The following is a 26,704-nucleotide window of genomic DNA, read 5'->3' on the forward strand; positions in this document are numbered from 1 at the left end:
GCGCGCACTACATTTGTGGAGGCGCGCGCTGTATGTCACGTCACTATATATAAAAACCAGTCATCCATACTCTGATTTGGTGAAAAGAAACATTTTTTTTCTTAAGGGGACATTTCAGTCTTGTGTCTGACATTTAATTACACGTTTTATATTGCAAATTCTGGTAATAATAACATATAAAGAATGTGTAAATGATGGTAATGAAATTACGAGCACATGACGTTGCTGCTACGTTGCCAGTAAGTCATGGAATGACCATTATATTACGAATAGAGGACGTATCTGGAACGTCCTTGGTAATCTTGTAACGTTAGGAGAACGTAGCCTACTGACGACGTTGTGAGATGGTAATCTGAAGGTAATGAAATTACTGGCATGCGACATCGTAGTTACGTTGTCAGTTAGTAAGTCATGACATTACCAAAAAGTAGGAATACATTACGTAACTGTTACGTCGTGTGTTATATGAGCACATGCGTTCCCTGGGATTGAACCCACGATCACATGATCGCATATTGTTATTGCAATTCTCTGCCAATTGAGCTATACACAAACCGAATTATGACGCAGATAAAAGGGAACAATGCATTAAAATGAAAGTTTCCTGTTTTCGACAGGGGCGTAACTTTAGCAAATGCTCCTATGGGTCGTATTTCAGGGAAGTGACAAACGACCTATTTGGTCGTATTGGTTGGAGAACATGTTGCAATTGTATGTGTTTTTGTGTAACTGAACTAAAGAAAATCGTCACAATAACTGCTACTGTGTATCACTGTTATCTGACATCAGCACTGCCTTACAGAGGTCCTGGTTTACTCTTCTAAACAGACATTCTGACAACCAAAAGACAGCCAATGAAATCCGAGAGTTTTTTTTATCTTTTGTTGAAAGCAACGAAATAACCACATTCAAGTTCCAGAAAAGTAGTAAAAGCATTGTTAAAATTACGCAACAAAACAAAACAAAACAAAACAAAACAAAACAAAACAAAACAAAACAAAACAAAACAAAACAAAACAAAACGACTATATTCAACAAATTGGTCTCTGGTCATTCTGCAAAGCTATTTGCATTGCAGAGCTTCTGTGTTTACGTTCGAATGCCAGCTCAGTATTGGCCAGCTCCTGCATCAACATCACATACATGCGTCGTGCTTCTCACGTGACCAGAGCCGGCCAATACTGAGCTGCCGTTCGGACATAAACAGAAAACTCTTCAACATAAATAGTTTAGCAGAATGACAGGGGAGAGACCAATTTGTTGAATAAAGTCGGTATTTTTGTTTTATTTTTGCGCAGAAAAAAAGTATTCTCATCACTTCATAATATTATATATAATAATATAAACCACAGTCACGTTGACTATTTTAACGATGTTTTTACTACTTCTCTGGACCTCGAATGTGGTAATTTCGTTGCTTTCAATAGAGGAAAAAAAAAAATTCTCGGATTTCATCAAAATATCTTAGTTCGTGTTCCGAAGATAAACGAAGCTCTTACGGGTGTGGAACGAAGAACGACAGAAATTTCATTTTTGGGTGAACTAACCCTTAAGACATTTCTCTATATAGAAACTTTTTGGCATAATGTTTTCTTTAAAATTGAGTCAAGAACCCTTAGGGTTCTATTCAGAACTAAGAGTGCACATATATGAAACCATTACACCTGATTGCATAATGCATGTTTCGAGCATAATTCATAACACATTCTGCTTGCTTAAGTAATATAAAATGTCTTTAATTGGTACTGCATTAAGAGTCACAACATGGGTCAAAATTTGTCCATTCAGTGTTTTAAATATAAAATATTTGATGCAGTCTAACTCGAGTTTAAAACTGCTTCCTAAATGTTTGAAAATTAGAAGAAACCTATCATTTACACTGAATTCATATTGGCATTGCGCATCTTATTTACACGCATGAATGACATTCATCATAATTCAGTAAGTATGAGAAAGAGGCTAAACAGTATATCACGTTTTTTTATTACTTTGTTGTAAAAATATCCTCCTTTGCTGTAATCAACCAGTTGTTCTCTGCTATTACTCTAATAAGTAATGTGATTGACACATCTAAAATGACATAAAAATGTTGGGAAATTATTACAATAGGTTGAAACTTAATAAATACAACACCATAAAAAGTCTAGCATAGATCACAAACAAAACAAGTTTATCCCTATGATTAAGCCAATTCTAATTTTATTATACTTGTATAGAATCAGGACTGTACTGCCTATACGTAATTGTTTTTGTTGACTGCACGGCTGCCTGTGTCATGTCTGATAAACGCACGCCACCTGGTTTCCCGACATGAAATTCTTCTAGGAGTGCGCAAAGGTGAGCAAAGACGCAGGTGAACCCACCTTACTGTGATGAAACTCGTTTGAAATCAACAAAGTAATTCACCATAAGTCTAAATGATATTTGTCCACAGATGCTGGACCACTTTATTTCAAAACAGGGTGTGCATGATCCTTGTGTGTTTTTGTAAGATTGATTTTAAGACTTAAAGACAGCTCGTGAGGCCCCGCCCCCTGTAGGCATACCCGGAGGTGAGCTGCTATATTAGACAGCTGAGCGCCCGCTCGGGATGTTAAGTGCACTTATTTGCAGCAGGTACAGGTCCTGTCACTCTCAAACTTGGGATTGTGTTTTGACAGCGCCGCGTGGCTATTCTAGCTCTAAAGTAAGTTTTTCCCCCCCCCGAGTTTTTGGGGAACTTTTTTCAGCAAAGAGGCTTTTGTGGGAACAGTTAATATTGTCACAAAGTCACGTCTGCAAATGAAGCTGGAAGTTTTCTGTGGGGGTCACTACGACTCCAAGCCCGTGGATCTCTGCAGCGACGCAGAGGGCAGTATCCCGTCGCCGATGTCCGCGGAGGAAGAGCTGGGCTCAGATGGAGACTGCGTAGCGCACAGTCCGGCACCTGTTCCTCCGGGCGCTGAGAGCAAAGGCAAGCCCTATACCCGGAGACCCAAGCCCCCGTACTCTTACATCGCTCTGATTGCCATGGCCATCCGGGACTCGGACTCGGGCCGTCTCACTTTAGCCGAAATCAATGACTACCTCATGAAAAAGTTCCCGTTTTTTAGAGGCAGCTACACCGGCTGGAGGAACTCGGTGCGCCACAATCTGTCTCTAAACGACTGCTTTCTGAAGGTGCTTCGGGATCCCTCCAGACCGTGGGGCAAGGACAACTACTGGATGCTGAATCCGCACAGCGAATACACCTTTGCGGACGGAGTGTTTCGTCGAAGGAGAAAGCGCATCAGCAAAAAAACAGGCAAGGAGCCAGAGGGGCCGAGCCAAGCTGCAGCAGTGGACACCAGGGACTCTATCGTTACGCCTCCTTCCAGCGCCAAGTTTACGAGTTCTTTCGCCATTGACAGCATCCTCAGCCGACCTTTCAGGAAAGAGGAACGCCCCGTTCACAAACCTGACACCTGGCAGGGGGGAGTGGACATGTTGCCTTATGTCATGCGGGGCTCCCCTGTCGCTCTCACTCACACGCAGGTGCTTCGATCCTACGGGTCCCCCGAAGACCCTGCCATCAGCTACCGTCACCAACGAGACTTTTTCCCTTTCCAGCTGACATCCGATTGTCTCTCGATCCCGCACACCACAGCAGTAGCACCCGTGCCAGCGTCTGCATACAGCCCGTTCAAGATTGACTATTTGTTGTCATAATATTGGGTGGGCCTTGGGTGGGGAACTTCGGCACTTTCTGAGCACTCGTGACTTGACAAAAACATTTTGCAAAACACATTTCATCCGCCTGCATAAATAGCCTTTTGGTAAATCGTTCGAAAAGTTTTATGCAAAATGAAAAGCAGTGAACACAAAGTTGTGAACTATTTAATATACTATTTTTATTGTGCTACTGAACGGTTGTGTTGTTCTAAGTTGTTTTCAATGTATTTATTTGTCATTTGTTGTCAAGTGTGTTGAACCAGGTGCCTCAAACGATTCTTATAAAAGTAAAATAAGATAGGCTACTTGTATTAATTTGAGATTCACTATTCAAGATAAACTATACCAGAGACAAACTCAGTTCGAGTTCTTATATGGAAAGTGAGGCTCCTGCATCAATCTCGTTAACTGGAATTAATGTATATGTACTGACAGAATGCATGCACATTTTATATTGAATAATAAAACATGCTTTAAAATTAAACACGAATTGATTTATCAGTCAATAATTTTATCGTCAGAGGTTTTCAAAGGATATCCTGTGAATTCTGTCATGTGTGCAAATACTAAGATTATTGGTAATACTTTACAATAAGGTTCATTAGTTAACATGAACTAATAATGAACTTCACTTATACAGCATCTTTGTTAATGTTAATTTCAACATTTACTAATACATTATTAAAATCTTGTTATAAACATTAGTTAATGCACTGTGAACTAACATGAACAATGAACAACTGCTTTTCATTATAACGTTAACAAAGATAAGTAAATACAGTAATGTATTGCTCATGGGTAGTTCATGTTAGGTAATACATTAACTCATGTTTAACTAATGAACCTTATTGAAATTAATATTTTCTCAAATCATCATAAAATATGTTGTAGTTGTTCTAATGTTTTTCTATAACCAGTGAGTTTTATAGCTGTATTTCGTGTTATAATGCACTTCTGGGCACGTCTGGGCGCCTCTGATTGTTTTCACACTTTCCATCTGTATCCTTAAAATTAGTACAGTATATCAATAGTTGAGCACGTTGAGAACGTGGTAATTTTAAGACTTTGGTGAAAGACAACAAAAACAAGATAAAACAGCTTCAATTTGCGGAAGCTGTGAATATTGAAATAAAATCCCCGTGGGACGCAGGCATGAAAAAGTTCCATACGTTGCCACGAGCTGTCCACGGTCCTGAAGATAAGATGACATAACTCCAAGAACAGTGATTTACCTACTAAGATATTATAAAAGCCATAAGATGCTTAATTTGTAAAAATGAATCTGTCCTTGTCCTTCTCTCAAGCATGCAAACTTATCTGTCAAACTCTTTTAATCGTGTTAAACAAAATCATGTTGAACAAAATCGTGTTGTTATTATTAGCAATATAAGTTTTTTTTTATTTTTAATATTTTTTATTGTTGCTTTTTCGTTCGGTTTTTATTATATTTATTTATTTATTTATTACTTTTTTAATCGGTTCGACATCTTTATCAGTAGGCCTATATAGACCCTGATTTTTTTTTTTTTTTTTTTTTTTTTTTTTTTTTGGGGGGCGTAGTGGTATGGGGGGGGGGGGGGGTGGCACGTATCAACATACCATTGTCCTTAAAAAGCAGACCAATTTGAGGAATTATGAATCCACGATCAATTGGCGAATTAATGAATTAAGCAGTAAAAATGTCGCGTGCACAGGAGCATAACCCACATATAGTCAAATGTCCATGTATGTGTGTCATTTATAGTGTCTACACTAAATAAATTACAGTCACAAATGTCCTTAGTAAAATAATTGAAATAGACATCATATCGGTAACACTCTCATCAAACCACCACCTCATGGCAATCTTAAAACAAACAAACAAACAAACAAACAAACAAACAAACAAACAAACAAACAAACAAACAAACAAAAAACCTCAACTTCTAATTATTATGTTATGTGACGTCAAGGAGAAAGTCATTGCCACCAATCAAACTGACAAGGCCTATTGCCATTTATGGTGTTTTGAAGGGCTATCAACTGGAGAGACTATACTGCAACCTACAGGAGGCAATGTATAATATATCATCTAGGCTACTACACTACATAACAGCACAGTACAGGCAAAAGTATATTTAAAAATCAATATTTTAATAATTTAATTCACAAGATTATTATGATCAAATTTCATTCACATGGTCAAATGGGATTCTTTTATTAAAAAAAAATGATGGACTACATTTTAATAGGTATATATCAATTTTTTACATATCAAGATGACGATGTAGGGAAAATTAAAACCCACGTCAGCAATTCCCCAAAGAGCATAATCTTTGTTATTATCATGCAGTTTATTTGTTTGATTGAAATTTAAACAATTGCTGAAGTTGTTGGACTTGTGAGGGAGAGAAACATTCGTCATTCTTAGGCGCCTCGAGAACTCGGTGCTTTGTTTTTTCTTCGTAGAGTTTCCCCGAGAGCGGACACAGATATATTTAGCAATTCAATATTTATATTTTCTGCCCAGAACTGAAAATATCCGTCCTCCGAAGAGCCTCTTGTCACGCCGAGAACAAAAAACTTTAATATCGACAGATCTGACCAGTGCCAATCAGCATTCAAATACGGCCTCAGATACTCGACGTCAATTTGTTGTCACCCTTAGTCAAAAGGTCACCAACAACAGTAGAGGAATCCAGTAGTCTAACACAACAATATTATCCCCACAACGAGAGGCTGCGGTGTTAAACCTTCAAAGACTTTCACGTATTTTTCTTTTTGCACCGAGTACGGCTTTTTCTAAGCCAAGCGTGCATCCTGAACGCAGCAGGGATAGTGGGTTTGATGTTGCCGGGAATTTTTGGGGCGATTATTTTCTTTACCTTTATTGTTATGACGAGGGCTGATTTTATCTTTACATCCTTTTGTTGTCTTTGTGAGACTGCTTGTTTCTGCCTATGAGGCATGGTTGTGAAAATTGCCCTCGGAATCGACAGCATTCAGTGCTTGTATGACGAAGCCAAAACTGCAGTATAGGCCTGATGCTTAAACTTGAAGAGGCTCTCATCAGAATCGATTATTTTACAAAGCAAATAAATAGACACACAGAGAATTGTTTTAAATAACCACTGTTACGTGCAAAGATAATAAAACAAAGTTCGTTAATTATAGAACTAGTAAAGCATAAAATATGTTATTATTATTATTATTATTATTATTATTAGATTATTAATCGACATCGATTGTTAAGTTTGTTGGAAATTATTAATTAAATAATTAAAATGAATTCAAGTGACTTTGGACATTTTTCTATTGTTTTTCTTTAGCGATAATCATGGATGTTGCTTTGCACTGGAGATTTTTTCGTATGGCCAATTAAGCTCATTTTCCACAATTAATTAGTTCTCCTCTCAGGGGGGATGATCGGGGGTCCGGGACGGTAAACTGACACTGCGCTGTGTGTGGTATCCAAGCACTGGCGCAGCGGCTGATGGAAAAAGCCTGCTTCCACTCATGTCAAAATCATTTATCCAGAACAGCCCTTTACAAGAACTTGTATACACTTGGAGAGGGACTTTTTTCGCCCACCCCCATCATGCTTAACTTGACGAGATGCTCAACCAGGTCACTGCCTTACGCGCTCACATTCTTCTCTCTTTGACGAAGCAACGAACTCTTACTTCGCACGTTATATGGCTGTTCTTTCGTTGGTCAAATGCGCGAGCAATACGAACGCGCCACTCACTAGAAGTGCGTTTTTTATTTCAACCTCCCATCTATTAGTGCCAGAACTCTCACCAAAACACACCATTAATTACTGGAGCTCTGACAGCTTTCGCCCCGGTGTTTGGCGTGTGGCGCTGTTGATTGAAATGTCGGACTAGGCTTGATAAATGGCGTTATTGCGTGTATTTAGGTTGTCAGAGGGGAGGTGGGGAGTCTCTCTCCTCGGACTCTGCACAGCCTCCTGCCAGACCGATAGCTGGAGGTATGCCAGACATGGAAAGGGGTGGGTCTCCACAGTTTGAGGAGATTTCTTGGAGGAATTTAGTGGGGATCTAGGGGGCAGAAAGAGATTTACGAATTGATAGGTGGTCGCGTTTTGTTTGGCCGCACGTCTTTGCGCCAGAGGACTCTGGAGCATTGAGTTTCCTTCTCTTAAAGGATTAGTCCTCACGATGGCCACCAAGAGACTAAGGAGGGGTCGCTATCCTGGCGACACACAGCTGGTGGCTTCAACGAGGAGCGCGTCCTGCGAGCAGAGCAGAATTTTGGCGTACTGACCTCGGCCGCCTTGAACAGTCATTGGCTTTTAAGAGAGATTTTCTTGGAGTACCTATAGTTTTCTCCTTCATTTTATAGCCCGAGGTGCTTTTGACTGAATATTTTTCAAGACTGATCCTATCGTTTTACATCCATTCAGCTTCCTTTAGGCTGCAAGGCTTAGCAATGACGACCGAAAGCTCTCAGCAGCAGCTTGACCCGCCGCCTCCCCTCAGATCCAGCCCGACATCCAGTGGTATGCACTCGGCGCTTCAGAACACACAGACAGTGCTGGAGAGCACAGCTACGACCGGTAGCAAAGGCAAAAAGTCCAATTCGGGCATGAGGCGCCCCGAAAAGCCACCTTATTCCTATATCGCTCTTATAGTCATGGCGATACAAAGCTCTCCGACCAAAAGGTTGACGCTGAGTGAAATTTATCAGTTCCTCCAGGCTCGCTTCCCGTTTTTTAGGGGTTCTTATCAGGGCTGGAAAAATTCTGTCAGACACAATTTGTCTCTCAACGAATGTTTCATCAAACTTCCTAAGGGCCTCGGGCGGCCGGGTAAAGGCCACTATTGGACCATCGACCCCGGGAGCGAGTTCATGTTCGAGGAGGGCTCTTTTCGACGCAGGCCCCGCGGTTTCCGAAGGAAATGCCAGGCTCTCAAACCCATGTACCGCATGATGAACGGAATCGGCTTCGGCGCTTCCATGCTGCCGCAAAACTTTGACTTCCAGTCGCCCTCCTCATCCCTGGCCTGCCATGCCAATGGCTATAATCTGGACATGATGACCAACCCGGTGCCTGGCGTTCACGCGGGATACGATGGCCTTAGTGCAGGTCATCATGTCTCACACATGTCATCAAGTCCGGGCTCCACGTACATGACGGCATGCCAAGTTGCTTCCAACGGCGAGTACGGCCCAGACAGCAGCAACAGTCCGCTTCACTCACCCCCGGCGATGAGCGGCTCCCTGGAGTGCCATTCGCCGTATGGAGCCGCCTCGGCACATTGGGCTTCATCAGGCGTGTCTCCTTATATTAAACAGCAGCCACTAACTTCCAGCAGCCCGACCTCCTCTGGATTACACTCGAGTATGCCTCCCTATTCTCTGGAGCAAAGCTATCTCCATCACAACGGCAGAGACTCGGCCGACATCTCAGGTAAAGCCGCCACTGCACAGTCTTTATAATGTCTCGGTTTAATATCTGCATATAAAGTTTATCAGAATTTAGTCTAGCTGCTGTTATTATAAAAAACATTTAAAAAAAATAATAAAAATAAATTTTCGTTTAAACTAAAAAGCCTGGCTAAATACAACATAATTTAAGCACGCAAACATATTGATGTTAAAATCATGTTTGTGTACAAAAAGCACTGTTTTAACAATTTAGCCTAGCCTAGGCCTATTTTTTTCGATGTATCAATGTAGTAGCACAGAATATTTGCTTTTAAAGCTATAGCCTACAATTTATTACAATTATTGTTTCGTTATAGCCTATCTATTCATCGATATTAATTTACAATAATAATACAATATAATATTTAAAGAATGGGTAAATTCCTTGAGCCAGACATACAATTACATCTGTACTGTACAATCATTCTACTTTTTATTCCCTCAAATTCGGAAAATTAAGTAGCTAAATTATTTTCAGAGGCCTACAATGTTTTAGCCAACGTGTTAAGGGCGCCTATAGACCGATGTTATGAATTAATTTTTGAGCGTGCCAATAAAGTTGATTTCCTTGCAATGCTGTGTTGGAGAAACTGTCTAATTAGGAAAATAGCAAATGTCTGACGCAGAAGGCCCTATTGCGCTATTTGAGAATTTCCTTTCCATCTTTTTTTTAAGGTTACGAAAACAATGTCGTCTTTGCCAGTGGATCGGTAATGAAAACCCAACATTACTGCAAACTAAAGAGGATTTTACACGCACATCCCTCAATTGGTTCAGTTTAGCCAGTGCGGACTGTCTTAAATGTGAAGCTTTGTATGAGGCTTAGGTGAAAAAAAAGTCACCTAAATGTCATTTAAAAAATGTTAATGAAAAGAAAATGCAACAAACACGTCGTGAATAATTGCTAGAATTCCATTAATGAATTCCATTTAAAAAATGCCATTGTTCTTTAAAGACTGACATGGCGTTGAAATAACTAGAATACATAATTTGTGCCGGTAAAGAGCATGTCTTTCAAAACATAAAAATAATATTAAATTGCTGTAAACTGAAAGAAAACATAAACTCGTGCATGCGCTTAAAGACAGTTAATGACATTTAAACATACTTTCGTTGGCGATATTAATCTAGCAATATATTGATTGTTTTTCTTTTTTTTTCTTTTTTTTTTTTCTTTTTCGTGTGTAGGAATGTCTCGATACCAAAGCCACTCATCGCCAGTCTGTGACAGAAAAGACTTTGTGCTGAACTTCAACGGTATAACGTCGTTTCATCCATCCACCAGTGGATCCTACTATCATCATCAGCTTCATCATCACCAAGGAGTCTGTCAAGATGTAAAGCCATGCGTTATGTAATTTAAACTATGACAAGCAGGGGAGGGGGAGAATAATACATCTAACGTACGGACTGAGCTCGCAAGATGAGAGATTGTGTGTGCTTGATGCACGGTTTTCTACGAAGAATAAATAAAATAAATGGAAGACGTAAAAGTGAAGCCGTTTATCTCTCCGTATTCACTGAGAGAAACCATGAAGGATGAATTGATCGGAACTGAGGACTCCACAGGGAGCGAGAGTGTGCTGGAAAGTTTATGAAATATATTTACTATCTTGGAAAAACCTCGAAACATCTGCAAATAAGGATACACGTTGTTTAACAAAACGGTTTTATTCCAGTCCATAATCAATAGCCAAATGTTTTGTATGAATTCAATGAGGATGAGAGGGCAATGTTCTCAATAAGTGAGCATAATAAAGTCGTAGTAAAATTAAAACTTGTTATTTTAGATGCACTCAGCAACACCACGAAATACAGAACTTACAGCTCAGTGGTGTGGGATTTGATGCGTGTCGCAAACCCACTTGAATACCAAATAGCCTATCTTATTTGTCTAAACCTTATGTGTGTTTCTTTTTGACAGCTCTTCGATGATTCCACCTCTTATATTTTCAGGGGTGAATGTGTAGGTCTGTGGGTAATTTCCTGTGTAAAAGGAAAAAGGCCTACGAAAACCATAATAGAATAATAATGATTGCACTTTTGTTAGTTTAACAAGTTGACAAAACAGTTATGTACAGTACAATAAAACGATGTATTCTCAAAAACAGTAGGCTAAGTGTATTTATTTATTGCTTAATTTTTAAATGAGTTACTTGTTTGTCTGGATCAAAAAACCCAAAATATTTGAACCATCAACATTTTAGTTTATTGTATTTATTTATGCAGTTGCCTTTAAAATTGTACATTTTAGTTATAAAAATATCTGGCCTCTTCAGAATCAAATACACACTTCAAGAGTAAAGAAAACGTCCTTCTTAGATTGTTGTAAAAAAATAAAATAAACAGGTAGTAAGTAAAAATAGATAAAATAGATGAATATAAAAAAAAAAAAACGATGAAACTGGGTTACGACAGTTAAGACAATATAAACTTGACAAAGTAAGTCACACTTTTGACATATATATGACCAATTTAAGCACAGTAAGTTTAGTAAAACTCGATCGAAGGCGCATCTAAGCCATATACGCACTTTTATCAGATAATAAATTAAACGTATAAAAGCCAATTTTTCAATTAAATCTCAAACTCAAGCACTGAATCTAAGTCCCATAAAATCAGAGACAATCAAATAAAAGCGGGGGCCATATCATATAGCTGAATTTGATTATTACTGGAATTATCAACGAGCAGAAAGAATAGAGAACGTCTTTAAAGGTTGAATCCATATTACTCATATAGGCCTACGCAGAACCACTGAATTTTTAATAGTTAAACGTGGTGCAATGTCGCCATCTACTGTTATATCAAATACTGTGAAAAGTAAAATGCAAATGAATTCATAATAATGTGTAGGCTAATCAGGTCGATATGTATATTGAAGCTTATTTAAATTACTTTGTGTACATTATTTTCCCTCAAAATAATACAAAACTAAAACTAAACATTTTCTGAAAAAAAAAAATTATAGGCCTATATATATATATATATATATATATATATATATATATATATATATATATATATATATATATATATATATATATATACACTTTATTTTACAGTGTCGTTGTTACACGTTACATGTCATAAATCATGCATAATTACATGGAATTAACCCTAAACCAAATACTCATCTTAACCCTAACCCTATAGTACAAGTAGTTAATTATTATTACTCAGTACTTAAATGTATAAATACACTAACACGGACACATTAAAATAAAGTGTAACCAAAAATTATTTTGTCAATTAATTAGTCAAGTAATTACAAATAATTACCAGGCACTTCAGTCGTCCAACCTTTTATTATTATTATTATTAATATTATTAAAGTAGGCTAAATATAATTACAATACATGTAAATAAATTACCTTAGTATAGACTACTATAATAAACTTTCTTGTCTTAAGATACTTGACACTTAAAAAGTGCACTCTACTGTTAACTAAACCTACTGTTTTACAATTATTTTAAAAAACGATTCTTTAATATTACGCTACTTAAAAATGTAGGTAACACTTTATTTTAGGGTTTTTAACTAGTTGCTTATTAGCATGCATATTACTAGAATATTGGCTGTTTGTAAATACTTATTAAGCACAAATTAATGCCTTATTCTGCATTATCTTATTCTACATTTTTTAATCCTACCCAATACCTAAACTTAACAATAAAATTATTAATAAGCAGTAAATTAGGAGTTTATTGAGGGAAAATTCGTAGTTAATAGTGAATATGTGTTCCTTATACTAAAGTGTTACCAAAATTTACTTTTAAAAAGTGCATGAATTTAAAGCCTTACATACTAAGTACTATATTCAAACAGAATAAATGCTGTTCATTCATTCACACTTTAAAACACTTTCAAACAGAACGCTTTAGTAAAATTTGCTTGTCACGTGTGTTATACTTAAAAATTCTCTGTAGTATATATACTGTGTCTGATGATCAACTGTCCATTCATAACACATTATAATTCAGTTGATGGAAACAGCCATTCAATGACGCAATGAGCATGAATAAACAACACAGCCTAAAGGATACTTTCTAGTAGCCTAATCCTGAAGACCTTGATTAGCTTGTTTATGTGTAGCTATTTGATTAGGGTTGGAGCTAAATTTCACAGGAAAGTGGATCTCGAGAGCCAGAGTTGAAAACCCCTGCTTTAAAGTACAGGCACGGAGCCTACTGCAGTTATCATGCCAATTTCAGTTGATCAGAGTGAACAACTCTCTGTAGTTGCTACAAGTGTTAGACGGTCGCTGTGGTTGCTTACAGGACGAAGTAAAGTGCCACAGTGGACATTTAAGTTAATGCAAATGTGTTCTTTATCACGTTATTCACATTTAATGAGGAAATGTCAGTCTCTCATAACTCGATTTAGATCAAGGACGTCTCACCTGTTTCTGCCGAAATATCGCCATCTTCGGACAAAGTTTCCGTCACACACCGATTTAAAACTGGTAACGGGCGACAAAATAAACGACCAAACCGTTAGGCTAATGTGAAGCTAACTGGAATAAAGACTAATAAATGGAGCAAATTTAAACTGTGATTGTGTGTGACGAGGATTTGCTGTAAAAGCATCAATGTACAAATGAGTAGCTAAAAGATGATCTGCAGTTGCTCCTGAAGCACAGAAAAACGCGTTGCACACTGACTGTGCTTCCCTTACAAAAATGAACCATGGTTTTACTACAATATTTCATCATCTGTAACTGTCATTATTACCAGGGGCAGACTTAACCAATAAGCGAGGTAGGTCCCGGGGAATTAGGGCCCCCCTACAAATATCAAGAAGCCTATATAAATCATATATTACTTAGCCTATTAGTTTTCTATCATATATTGGATGGCTTGTCTATAGCCTTTAAGATTTTAACATTATTATTATATCTGCTCGTAGATGTGGAGACAGAACGCGCAATAGTAGCCTAAGAATTTGCAAGCAGAAGACGAGGTTTAGACAATGAAACGCAGCTACCCCAGCGGAGCGGAGGGGGAAAAAAAGCTGTAGCAGCCCCTCTCCCGCGCCCGCCAGACACGGGGATGAGTTTACTCACGGCTCTGGGAAATGATGACAATGTGCCGGTGAGTGTAGCCCGCGAACATGAACAGTACACAGACGCGAATAGCACACAGAGTTTTAATGAGTGACGGTCCTGCTTTCTGGCCGAAGCACCTGTCAGATAATGAGCGCTGTGAGCTTATTAAGAGAGGGCCGTTCAAATAAAAGAAAAATTCCCAGTGAACAGGGATGGCCGACGATTCACAAACAGCAATTACTTCATTAATATGAAAAATAGTGAAAAGATTAGCCAATCGGATATGTCAAATCCAAAACACAGACCTTTAGGCTATATTATACACTGAATTAATAACAAATTATAAATGTGTTCAGCATTCTGCAACAAATATATTTTGGATTTTCTAGACTATTTTAAGTCGTAAAGTGAGCAGGATATATTAAAATGTAGCGCATTAATTCGGCAGGCATGAATCATGATACTAAGCGTGGCAGCCGGTCTCATAGCCCTCCCCAGCTCTACAGCGCCCCACAAATTTCCAATGTAAATCTATGGTGAAAAATGGAACTGCAGCATCCTCTTATAGAGAGCAATTGGGGCCGAATTCTGGCTGCCCCGCTCATTTCCCCGTGACGTTACCTCACGTAAACCTCACTCCAGACCAAGAAGATATCAGTTCGATTCAGATATGTGTCTGCATCAGGTCAGTAACTAGTTGGCATGTCTGTTCTTCCAACCCGATCTCACGGCAATTCGTACGTATTTTACGGGGTGGCTAAATCGTATGATTTCATACGACTTCACTCGTACTAATTCATACGCTTTTTGCTAAATCGTATGTATTTTACGAGTTGACAAATTCGTATGAATTCATACGAATGACCTACCCCAAACCCCGCCCCTAAACCTAACCGTCACTGGGGTTTAGACAAATCGTACGAATTCACACGAGTGAGGTCGTATGAATTTATACGAAATAGCCACCTCGTAGAATAAGTACGAATTGGTCGTGAGATAGCGTTGGTTCTTCCTATGTGGAGTAGCGCATCAAATTAATTAGAGTACAAATCCTTTAGTTTAAATGTGCTCATGTGAATATATTTTATGGTAACACTTTACATTAAGGTTCCCTTTGTAAAGGGTTTATAAAGGTGTTTGTTAATGAGTAATAAGTAATTTACAAATGCATTATAAATCATTAATAATGCAGTTATAACTACATGAATAAAAAGGGTGACGTTAATGCAATACCTGCCAAATAGTGAGCCGTTTAACTCACATGTTATAAATGCTTAATAAATGTATTTATTAACACTTATTTAACCCAAAACCAGATTCCTGGTTTATTTTATGATGCAGCAAAAATTAGACTATTAGACTGAAGGATGTTGTATTTGTGGTTTTCTTATTAATATCTCATGACTGCCACTTTTCTTACTATGTTGCTTACCAGAAGTTTCTGTCTTGCCCATGATACTCTCCAAAAAGGTCACGATGCCTAGCAGTGTACAAAAACTGATGTCTTGTTTTTAAAGATTAAATTCCAACTTTATTTTGAAAATAAAACATAAGATAATAACCATAACTTGATGAGATATTAATAATGAAAAAATAATAACAATAATAATAATAATTCCAGTATTAGTTAACTGTGAACCATAATGTAGGGTGGATACTTGTGAACCATTTATTCACGAGTTATAAACATTAATAACATATGAAAATGAACCTTAATGTAAAGCGGAAACCTGCTGACCATTTATTAATGAGTTATAAACATTAATAACCTGTGAAAGTGAACCTTAACGTAAAGTGGAAACCTGTTAACCATTTATGGGTAAGACAGAAACGTCTGGTAAGCAACATAGTAAGAAAAGTGACAGTCATGAGATATTAATAAGAAAACCACAAATACAACCCCTTTTTTTGCAGGTATTGCATTACAGTCGCCCTTTTTAATCAATGCAGTTATAACTGCATTATTAATGATTTATAATGCATTTGTAAATGACTTATTACTCATTAACAAACACCTTTATAAAACCTTTACAAAGGGAACCTTAATGTAAAAATAATGTTACCGAATTTACATACAGTAGTTCTGTTGTGTTTTATGTTTGGCTCAACAACTCATGGCTGTTTTCTTCATTGGAATTCCTACATAACTTGTAACATTCTAAAACAACATTCGGAAGCAACAAATCCTACATTAAGGCAATTCTAAGATGGCATTCTACTAAAATCTGTCAATTAACATTGAACGAAGTCAGTCGAACTAAAAGTGCAGTGTGACCGCACCGTCAGGCTTAATAACGCAAGGACATTAGAATTCTGCCAAAAGTGTGTCTGATGTGTTGAGCGATTAGGACATAAAACTTACAAAATGTTTATCATAAACTAGCGCTCAGACCCAGAATCTGCCCTAAATTCATGGCCAGGAACCGCTACTGGTCTACAGTGTGAAAAAAAATGTCAGTGCTGTGACTGCCAAATTTTGACGCATTAATATGAAAGTGTAATCACAAATTAATTAACTGTAAATAGTTTGTTTGTGATTTTTTTTTTTTTGTTGTTGTTGAATTCAATTGCATTTAATTTTACATTGAGAAAATAAAAGTTCCAGATATTTTTAACATGCAGTTTATTTACAAATGTAGAGAAAAAATCAATAGAAAAAATTTATATAGAAAAAGAGTGCAAAGTTTGACTGTTGGGGCCCCATACCTGGAATCGCTTAGGGCCCCCAAATCATTAAGTCTGCCCCTGATTATTACAAAGGTGCTTTTGCAAATTCCCCTTCCCACGGGAATGAATGGTGGATGTTTCGGGCCTTTGACTCAATGACGGTTTGTTGAACCTGCTGGCAGACAGTCCCACCTACCGGCCAGAACAGGTACTGTCCAGTTACATAAATGCTGGCCACATAAAATGTTTATTGCTGCTTTCAGTGGGCCTGCAGCTGTGCGGATCTTCTCACCTCGAGCACCCCGACTAACCTGAGAAATGCTTTCCATGTGAATATTTAAGCAGTTATTATGTTTGTGTTATTATTATTAATATTATTATTCAGGTGTTTAGTTTTCTGAAATAGAAACTGGGGAGAACAACCAATAAAGCACAGACATAGAACACACTCATTATACAGAATAATAGGGACTTTAAGCAGCAGCTGCTGATACAACGGCAACGGCATTCTGGCGTTCCATTGCGCATGCGCAAATTTAACTGCTACTTCTTGACGTTCTACTGTAACCGTCTACTACGGCAGGGTAGCCGATTTGCCGTAGTCGATAATACGTGACAGACTAGATAAGTAAATGTTATGTGCTATGGTTATGTGGTATTTTAGTTGTATCTGTATGTCATTTAATGCCAACAGCAACCATTCTCTTGCTTTTATTTACATGTAATGTATTGTTTACTATGTCAAATGATTAAATGATCCACCCGATCCTCTTTGTTGTTGCTTAGTGATTTTTTCGTTCTTTAGCTACGGCAGTTGACAATTTACTTCCGGTCGTCGTTGCCGTTCCATCAACAGCTGTTGCTTAAAGTCCCTAATGAATATTAAGAGCACGGAGAAAATGACAACAAACTCCCAAGCACAAGGGAGAAATGCGAAAGGATATTTAATAGGTCTCAAAATCAGTCTTTTGTCTATTAGAATAATCGTGTTGTCACATTCAGATAGGCTACACCAGTGGTTCTCAACTCCTGTCCTCGGGACCCACTGGTCTGCACATTTTGTATGTCTCTCTTATCTGACACACTCAATTCAGTTCATGCAGTCTCTCCTAATGAGCTGATGATCTAAATCAAGTGTGTTAAATAAGGGATACATACAAAATGTGCAGAGCAGTGGGTTGAGAAACACTGGGCTACACCACTGTATCAGTGTCCAGTTTGCACAGATAATTCATTTGAAGAAGACTTGATGAAGTGTGCATAACTACGCCGTGCTGGTTAATGTTTGGTCCAGGAGAATGTGTGAAATAAAAACTTTAAACACGGATACTTTATTCTGTATGAGCTATGTGCCACATGGCTAGTGTTGTTAAACAACGCGAAGCTCCGTGCTGAAACCGATCATATGCGCGCTCCGCGTGCATAGCATAACAGTTGTATTTTTCATGTGTTCATATTCAAACTCCAGTTCTGACTGCATCGCGAGCAAAATACAAACAACACGTGCTGCTGTGCTGAAGGAAACAGCCTACGGCTTGCGTAGCTAGAGCAGGCAGAGGTAAATGAACCACACTTTTGTGACATTTGAATTCTCTGCTGTAATGCAGTCTCATGCGAACATATTTTCCATTTGTGCTGGTAGCCGGTACAGCAAAACAACCGCATGCACCCAAACCTCTGCTCTGGTCACATCGCAGGAAAACACATTGTGTTGTAGCACTGAGGAAACGAACACCAACGATATGTTTCTGAATGACAAGAGACCGAGGCGAGAAAAGTGATACTTCCTCATGCATAATACCGCAATTATAATCTTATGCATACTACAGCGCAGTGATTGGATTAAATGAGCTTTATGTCATGAATATATGTGGAGAATCATGTGCACTCTTAATCTTTATTCAAAAACATTAACCTTCCTTCTCAACCGCTCAACATATGCAGTGCTGATCGGTGTATGACATCAAAGTTTTTTTTTTCCTCGAATGCAATTAGGGAATTAAAAATGTAGCCTATAAAAATCCCTTACTCTGAAAAAAGTTATTTGAAAAAAAATGTAAATGAAGACTTCAATTATTTCTCTTTAAACACATTAAACATAGCAGCCTGATAAAAACACTAATTTTAGAAGAAAATTTCAGATGGCCCTTAGAGGCTTTTGCATCTGAAGTCTTCAAATTGAGTCAAGAGTGAAGACTAAAAAAATGTCTTCTGAAATCGTGTAAGATATAGAAATTATATACCATTCCATATGTAGGCACTAGTGTTGTAGTACTCGAGACTGGTCTTAAGACCATTTTTTGAAAGTCTTGGTCTATTAGGATTTTATTTCAAGACCGGTCAAGACCACAATTGTGAAGATATCACTAAAATGCCAGTGCATTCTCTGATTTAACATCATTAATGTGATTGGATGTAAAACGTCTTGCTTCAGATGCAATCAAAATTTGATTTATTTATACTGTTGTGTCAAGTCAGAAATTAATGACTGATTAATACACATGCCCCAAAAATTTGAAGAGAAAAAAAGTACTTGAATGAGATCTGGATTTTTATATTACAACATACTATATGTATATATATAGGGGTGAATTGCCCTAAAGTGGGACACTGCCTAATGTGGGACACCTAAGGTTTAGTGTTTTTAGGTCCCGCATAAATACATGAATTTCAGTGAAACTATAGGTTATCTGCAGCTGTGGTGCCATGTGATCAAAATCACATAGCTTCTCAATTGTTCAGTCATATATGATATCATCAAAAAGGAAGGACCTTGTGTGAAAGCCACCCAAAGGTCAATGACATAGAGTTTTGACAAACTTGACATTAAGGAGTATAAATTAATTTTAAACAAAAAAAATCATGATATCTTTTGGCGTAATGTGCTTATGAAATGTATGTCCATCAAAAAATACTATAACAATGTATGTGTAAACTATATATTTTATATTTTTATCAAATTTCCTACTGTCCCACTTTAGGAAATATGGTTTCAAAAAGTGGGACAGTATGATTGCCTAATGTGGGACAGTACTTTAGTCAGTCAAAAATGTGTGGTGGGGCATGGTTTGTGGGACAAAAATGGTTATTTACAGTGTTTTAGTGTTGTTATGCAATAATAGAATGATTGTGTGTGTTTGTTGTTTAGTGAAATAGAAAACATTAGGCCAAATAAACATTTATGCAGTTCGCAGCACTTTTATGAATTTTGACTCAATGTTAAATCCAGCCTAAAGTATGTTCAAGGCTTTTTTTAATTTATTTTTTGCAGGTTGCAAGATTTTATATTTTGCCTTCAAATAAGCCTAGGCTATATGTTGAAGAGAACAGTAAAGAATTCTGACTGTGCATTTAATTATTTTCTATATATAACATAACATAGCCTATGAAAATAGTTGCCTAATGTCTTTACAATAAATGCATCAAAACTATCATATTGTATTATTTTTCTGATGATGTTCAATTATCAATCAATCCATCCATAACCAAGAAGAGAATTACTAACTTAAGAAGATTTTTACTATTCTGCATGAATCAAATGATTTTGGCCTTTTATAATAGACTTTGGCCTTTTCATAGACCTTTTATTATTATCATTATTATCATATTATTATCATTATTATCATCATTATTATCATTATCCTTATTTTCATCATCAGATTTTGGCCTTTTATCATAGAATTTTCAGTGTCCCACATTAGGGACACAACTGTCCCACATTAGGAAGCACTAGATTTTTTTAGACGACTTGCACTAAGAACACTAATATGTCTATAATTTCTTTTATGAATGTGTTATCTCCAATTTCTCTTTTGTTTTGATTAGGAGACATCCTGGGTTTTTTAAAATGGTATTGTGTGTGAATTTAATGTTTTGGCTACAAATTGCAATATGTCACAGAAGTCTGAAATGCAAAAAATGTGCCACATTAAGGCAATTCACCCTATATACATACACACATATATATATATATATATATATATATATATATATATATATATATATATATATATATATATATATAAAACAAAAGCAAGAGAGCTGTTTTCACAAATTTGAGCACAATTTCAAACGTGATATTGATTTTATACAAACGTTCAATAAACAAAGCATTGTTTAGACATTTGTAATTTTACCAATTCAGATGCAGTTTCTGTGCCACCTCTGCAGTGGAACGATGAATTTTATTGTTAGTGATTTCATTTGATTGGTAACAGTATATAGTGTCTTATTATTCTAATTGTATTTATTGATTAAAAATAAGACATTTCTCAGGCAGTTAATGTGGACCTTTCAGATGAATTTGAGTGCTGATCTGGTCTTGGTCTTGACTCAGTTTCACCTTGCCTTGGTCTTGTCTTGGTCTCAACACACAACAACATTAGCAGGCACATAAAAACGCACATGCAAATACGATGACAGTATATAGGGTATACTATATACTAAGGGATGTAAAATGTTGTGAATAGAACGTATGTGGTTAGTATAGAATGAATAGTTAGTATGTGGCTACCTCTTTTAATAATGGATGATAATAGTACTCTGCACTTGTTCATGTTAAGTTCGGTAATTTAGCTTGTAGCTCCATCTGTTGGTGAAAATAATCACTACACCATTGCTCTTGGCTTCCCCCCCCCAGCTTTTGGTGTCCTGTGTCGGAAAAGGTGCACAGAACCAAGTCTCTGCCTTTTTTTTTTTTTTTTTCTGTTTGATTGCAAAAAATAAAAAACAAAAACAAAACAACAACAACAACAACCCCCATTGTAAAATGCACAGGGATGGATTGGTGGGTAACCGTGATTTTGCTAAGTAAATTTGTTGATCCTGGAACAACATTCCTGTCTGAAAATTTAGTCTTAACCCTATTCCTACCCCTAAACCTAATCCTACCCATACCTTATCCCTAAAATCAGAGGGGAAAGATATGTGAATAACACTGATGTAGAAGCACCTAACCCTGGTTGCAAGCCTAAACTTGACATAAATAGTAAACTTGTCCCTCAAATCTGATTGGTTGATTGGAATGTTGTTCCAGGATCAACAAAGATGTTGTACTTGTTGAACATGTCGTACTTTGTGAAATCACATTCACCGGATCGGTCTTCTATCTATTACCCATATTTAGGTTAGTATGAGTGTGTTCCACACGTGAGAAACAGGGTGAACCAGAGTTGAATTAATAGCACACCTACTATACATGATTCAAGCAAATGCAAATGTTCAGTTTTATCCAAAGCAGATAAGCGTGTTGTATTATGTCTGTTGTTTATAAATTACATGTGTGGTGAGTGAGTGGCGCTAAAAGATTAAAGCTCTATTGCAGTGGTCTCACACTCAATCCTGGAGGGCCAGGCCCACAGCCCTGCAGAGTTTATCTCCAACCCTAATTAAACACACCTGATCCAGCTTATCAAGGTTTTCAGGGGCCTGTACCATGATGGTAGATGAACAAACTCAGGGTTATAGGATTAGTTTTGAGTTGACAAAACCTAACCACTCCAATCCGGCTTTGTTGGTACCATGATGCTGATCATCAACTTTCGCTGTCAACTCGGGCTTTGATCCTGAGTTTGTGGAGTGCATGCACATGAATCTGTGACATCAGTGGCAAACAGCCAATCACATGCTTTACAACAGAAATAAACTGTGATTCACTTCTCGCGAGAGAGCCAGCGTGATTCAAAGCTCTTTCGCTGAAAATTAAGAATTTAAATGCATTTACACTAATGGAAAATACTTGTCTGTGAAAGAGGACAAATAAAATAAATGATCTTTCTCTATTAGTGCAAATGAAAGTTGTGAAGTTAGTTTATATAGTTGATAATATATAGCGATAGAGACTTAAACATACAAGGTCACATGTAGTAATTTTTAAAGAGTATATTTACACCTTATTTAGACCTATATTACATATGATCTATATAAATATTAATATTCATTGAAACAAAGTGCTTAATAACTATTGTTACACAAAACTTGCGTGTGTGTAATGGATTAATAAAAATATAGATCATATAATTATGCAAATCATATAAATTATATTATCATTAAAACCAGAAAATTTAATCGTTAAATATTTGTTTTTTACTATATAATGACCTTTAATTTGGAGGAAGAGAAACTGGGGGAGTGACTTTATTGTGTTGAGTGTGTCACTGTCACTTAGCTTACATCTGATTGGTCCAATTTCAGTTTGAAATCTCTAACCCAGAACATAACCTGCCCCGGAGCAGGTTAGCTGTGGAGCGTAAGTTACTATGGTGATGAACACCACTAAAAGTCAAGTTACTTTCATGGTACCTAAAATCCAGGATTGGCGCAAACTAATCTGAAATTTACCTGGCTAGCAAGCTAATCCAGCTTCATGGTACAGGCCCCAGGATTACTAGAAACTTCCAAGCAGGTGAGTTGGAGCTGGTTGGAATTAAACTTAAACTCTGGAATAAAATTAAACTCTGCAGGGCTGAGTTTGAGACCACTACTCTATTGAAAAAATGTACCACTTACATTAAACCTACACGGTGAATGTGTTTGTTACTAGATTTTCATTATTTAACTGAGAAAATGGGCAAATCGGTGACATGTTGGAAGATTGATTCAACCCGTAAGAGATTCAACTAGTTTCAATTTACTGCTAAGTGTAAGGAAGTAACAGATATGTATGACCCGCAACTTTGGCCGACGGGGGTTTATGTCCACCGTTATTTTGAGTCTCGGAGGCCCAGATTTAACAGCGACAGTGCGGCCCGCGGCTCAAGAGGGGGGACTTATCTGCAACAGCAGCGCCCAGTATCTGGTACCACACCTGTAGTTTACAGGAGAGCATCAGCCATGCGGGTGCTCGGAATAAATCATTTGAAATGAATATCAACATCGTGTCATTTAATGCCCGAGGACTGTGTGTTGGGTACAGTAAATCAGATAAATCACGCCAGTTTGTGGTGGATAAACCTCAGCAGGATTTGGAAAGACTGAACTCCCTATATAAAGACTTTTATGGGAATATCTGGCAGCGTTGCTGTACTATGGCACAAAAAGTTTGATCAGCTAGTTAATGTGTTGATTGGACTATAGGAATTGAGTTCAGTTGTGGTGCAAAAAAAATCATCATTCTGAACATCTATACACCATATTAGAGTTCCCAGAATGAAGATGATTATCTTAACAGGTTGGCTTATGTCATGTTGTTTATTCAGGATAATGCTTCCACATGTTTTTTTTTTATTTTTTTTTTTATAGTGGGTGATATGAATGCAGATGTCTCTGATGATGGTTATTTATTTGCCAGTCATTTAATGCAGTTTTGCTCTGATAATGGTTTGATTCTCTCCAGTAAAGTGTATTTACCTGTTAATACATTAGTGAGGCATGGCACACAACTTCATGGTTAGATCACTGCATCTGCACAGCTGATGCACATGATTCTTTAGAGGCCATGAGGATTAATTATGAATTTGCCACTACTGATCATGTGCCTTTTTCTTTATCTATAAATCTGGGCAGTTTGCCTACTCTTTTGTCTGTAAATAACAACATGTGTGTAGGAAAAATAGACTGGTCTAACTTGACTGAGGAGGGTCTTAAAGGGCACCTATTATGCAAAATTCACTTTTACATGCTGTTTGACCATAAATGTGTGTTTGTAGAACGCCCTGTTCTAAGATTGCTCTCACTGTGACGTAGAAAAGCCCCACCCACGTGGTTTGATTGACAATCTGGTTTTGGCATAGACCCCGCCCTCGGTGATCTGTCAACCATCCTCCATTGTTTCAACGACAGCCGGTAATGTCTCCTAAGAAACATAAGTGTTCTGTTGTGGGATGTAATAATGAACATAGTAGTTTTCACTTACTTCCGACATCAGAGCCACTGAAAACGCAGTGGATGGATTTTATTTACGAAGGAAAGGCGCCACTCAAAATTCCAAAATACGTTTATGTTTGCGCGAATCATTTTTTGACTGACTGTTTTGAGAACGAGGGTCAATTCAAAGCAGGTCTTGCTTCAAAGTTAATCCTCAAGTGTGGATCGTTGCCTAATGATCGCGATCCAACGTCACCTCCAGAAGAAGTAAGTGTATTTAATGTTTTTTTAACAAATAGTCATTTCAGTCGATGTCAGCCAATTCAATAACAAATGCGTCTAAAGTTGTTGTCGTCGTCGTAGAATGTCTGTGTATATAATTTAAACCTTGTTTGTATAGTGTGTATCTAACATACTTAGCAAACGTTATCACAGTATTTGTGTTTGTAGTTTCAAAAAATTGCACGAACGTTATCACAGTGTGTGTGTGTGTGTTGCACATCCATAATTGCAAAGGGGACGCGATTAAAACTCTATAAGTACATAAATGAATCAAATAACCATTCAGAGACGTCCTGCTCCATTCTCAATTGTGTTTCTTCAGCCGGAGTCTCTTCATCATCTGGGTCTGATTCCGGTTCAAACATGTACGGCTGAATGCCATACAAAACAGCGGGTCTCTCACTCTCAGCCATTCTGCTTCTACCGACTGTTTATTGCCATATGTATGAAAGTTACGCCCTCATCCAAAGGCAGGGCGGGGATATGCAGCTCATTTATATTTAAGGTGGTACACATCAAAACAGCTCTTTTTAAAACAGGCCCCAAAAATGACATTTTCAAATGGTTATAATAAATTAACTGTGAGGAATTTTGAGCTGAAACTTCACAAATACATTCTGGGGACAGAATGCAGGCCTCTGTATAAGATCAAGATGTATAAAGCGAAGCCAGATTGAAATTAATATGTTGAAGAGCTTCATACTGAGGCTAGAATGGCTTTTAAAGTTTGGGTTGAGTCAGCTAGACATAAACATGGTCCTTTATTTGAATATAGGACAAGAATATAGGACAAATATAGGATAGTGCTTCCTGCTTCGCTACTGTCCGGACGATCTTGCTTACAGCTCCGCGCTTTGCTCTATTGCTTTTATATTTTATCTCCTAATTTTAACTTCAGCAAATCAACACAGTGCTCAAACGACAAATCTTGGCAACAAAAATCTTTTTTACTGGAAGAATTGCTACAAAAAAGGGGAATTTTTATCCAACCAGCCTCCCACTGACGGCAGCCATCAGCTTACATTCCGGAGAAGGGAAAACACAGCTGCCTACATCCAAAAGGATTAGAAATAATATGCCTCCTCTGGTTGAAGAATCTACCTGCTGCACAAACTGCCACAGACTTCTACAAAGGATTGCAGTTCTTAAAACAAAGTTACTTGCGGGACTACCAAACCAGAAGGAACACACAACAGAGCTTCGTCATGGACGTCCTCAGCCCACAGTCGGTGAGTCCCATGAATATAATTCCCCTAAACAGACCGTACTCAGTGCCGGAACTGATCAGCATATTAATCGATGGCACACACAAGGAGCGAGACCCAAAGGCACTCGAGACATCCGATTGTCATGAGTATCACATATTAATGCAGTAGCATCCTCTACCCCAAACACTAGCTCCCTACCACCGCCAATACATCTGGAGAACAGATTTGAAGTGTTAATGAATGTGGGTGAGTAATCTAATGTGGGTGAGGAATCCCCAAACATGATCGGACACAGATCAAATCAGCCAGCAGCTAACACCGATACTAACTGCCGCTCAAGGTTGAACAGTCAGCAGCACTCAGCTCAGAGAGCAGCTGAGCCCAGGACTCTGTTAGTGGGTGACTCTATTATCAGAAACATTACAACAAACTGGGCTCAAGAGTGCTAAAGGACAATATCTACTTCTGCTTCCATCATCCTTCAGCAGTGTGTGCAAATCCACTCAACCTGAATGGCACAAACACACCTGGACAGAGTACAACTGACCACAGGACTTTATTTCAGCAGCTGAATGG

At 37.7% G+C, this 26,704-nt stretch overlaps 2 protein-coding genes across 2 annotated transcripts; both read left to right on the plus strand.

Annotated features, from left to right (window-relative positions):
* Positions 1-2,706: 2,706 nt before the first annotated feature.
* On the plus strand, positions 2,707-3,687 carry foxq1a (forkhead box Q1a). Its single transcript, XM_067363827.1, has one exon. The coding sequence runs from the start codon at positions 2,782-2,784 to the stop codon at positions 3,685-3,687; it is 906 nt and encodes a 301-aa protein (XP_067219928.1). The 5' UTR covers positions 2,707-2,781.
* A 3,532-nt stretch (positions 3,688-7,219) lies between these two features.
* On the plus strand, positions 7,220-11,474 carry foxf2a (forkhead box F2a). Its single transcript, XM_067363064.1, has 2 exons — positions 7,220-9,103; positions 10,309-11,474. Exons 1-2 carry the CDS (start codon positions 8,122-8,124, stop codon positions 10,476-10,478), a joined length of 1,152 nt encoding a protein of 383 aa, XP_067219165.1. The 5' UTR covers positions 7,220-8,121; the 3' UTR covers positions 10,479-11,474.
* Positions 11,475-26,704: the final 15,230 nt, after the last annotated feature.

This window comes from Chanodichthys erythropterus, chromosome 16 (assembly GCF_024489055.1).
Source record: "Chanodichthys erythropterus isolate Z2021 chromosome 16, ASM2448905v1, whole genome shotgun sequence".
Lineage (NCBI taxonomy): Eukaryota > Metazoa > Chordata > Actinopteri > Cypriniformes > Xenocyprididae > Chanodichthys > Chanodichthys erythropterus.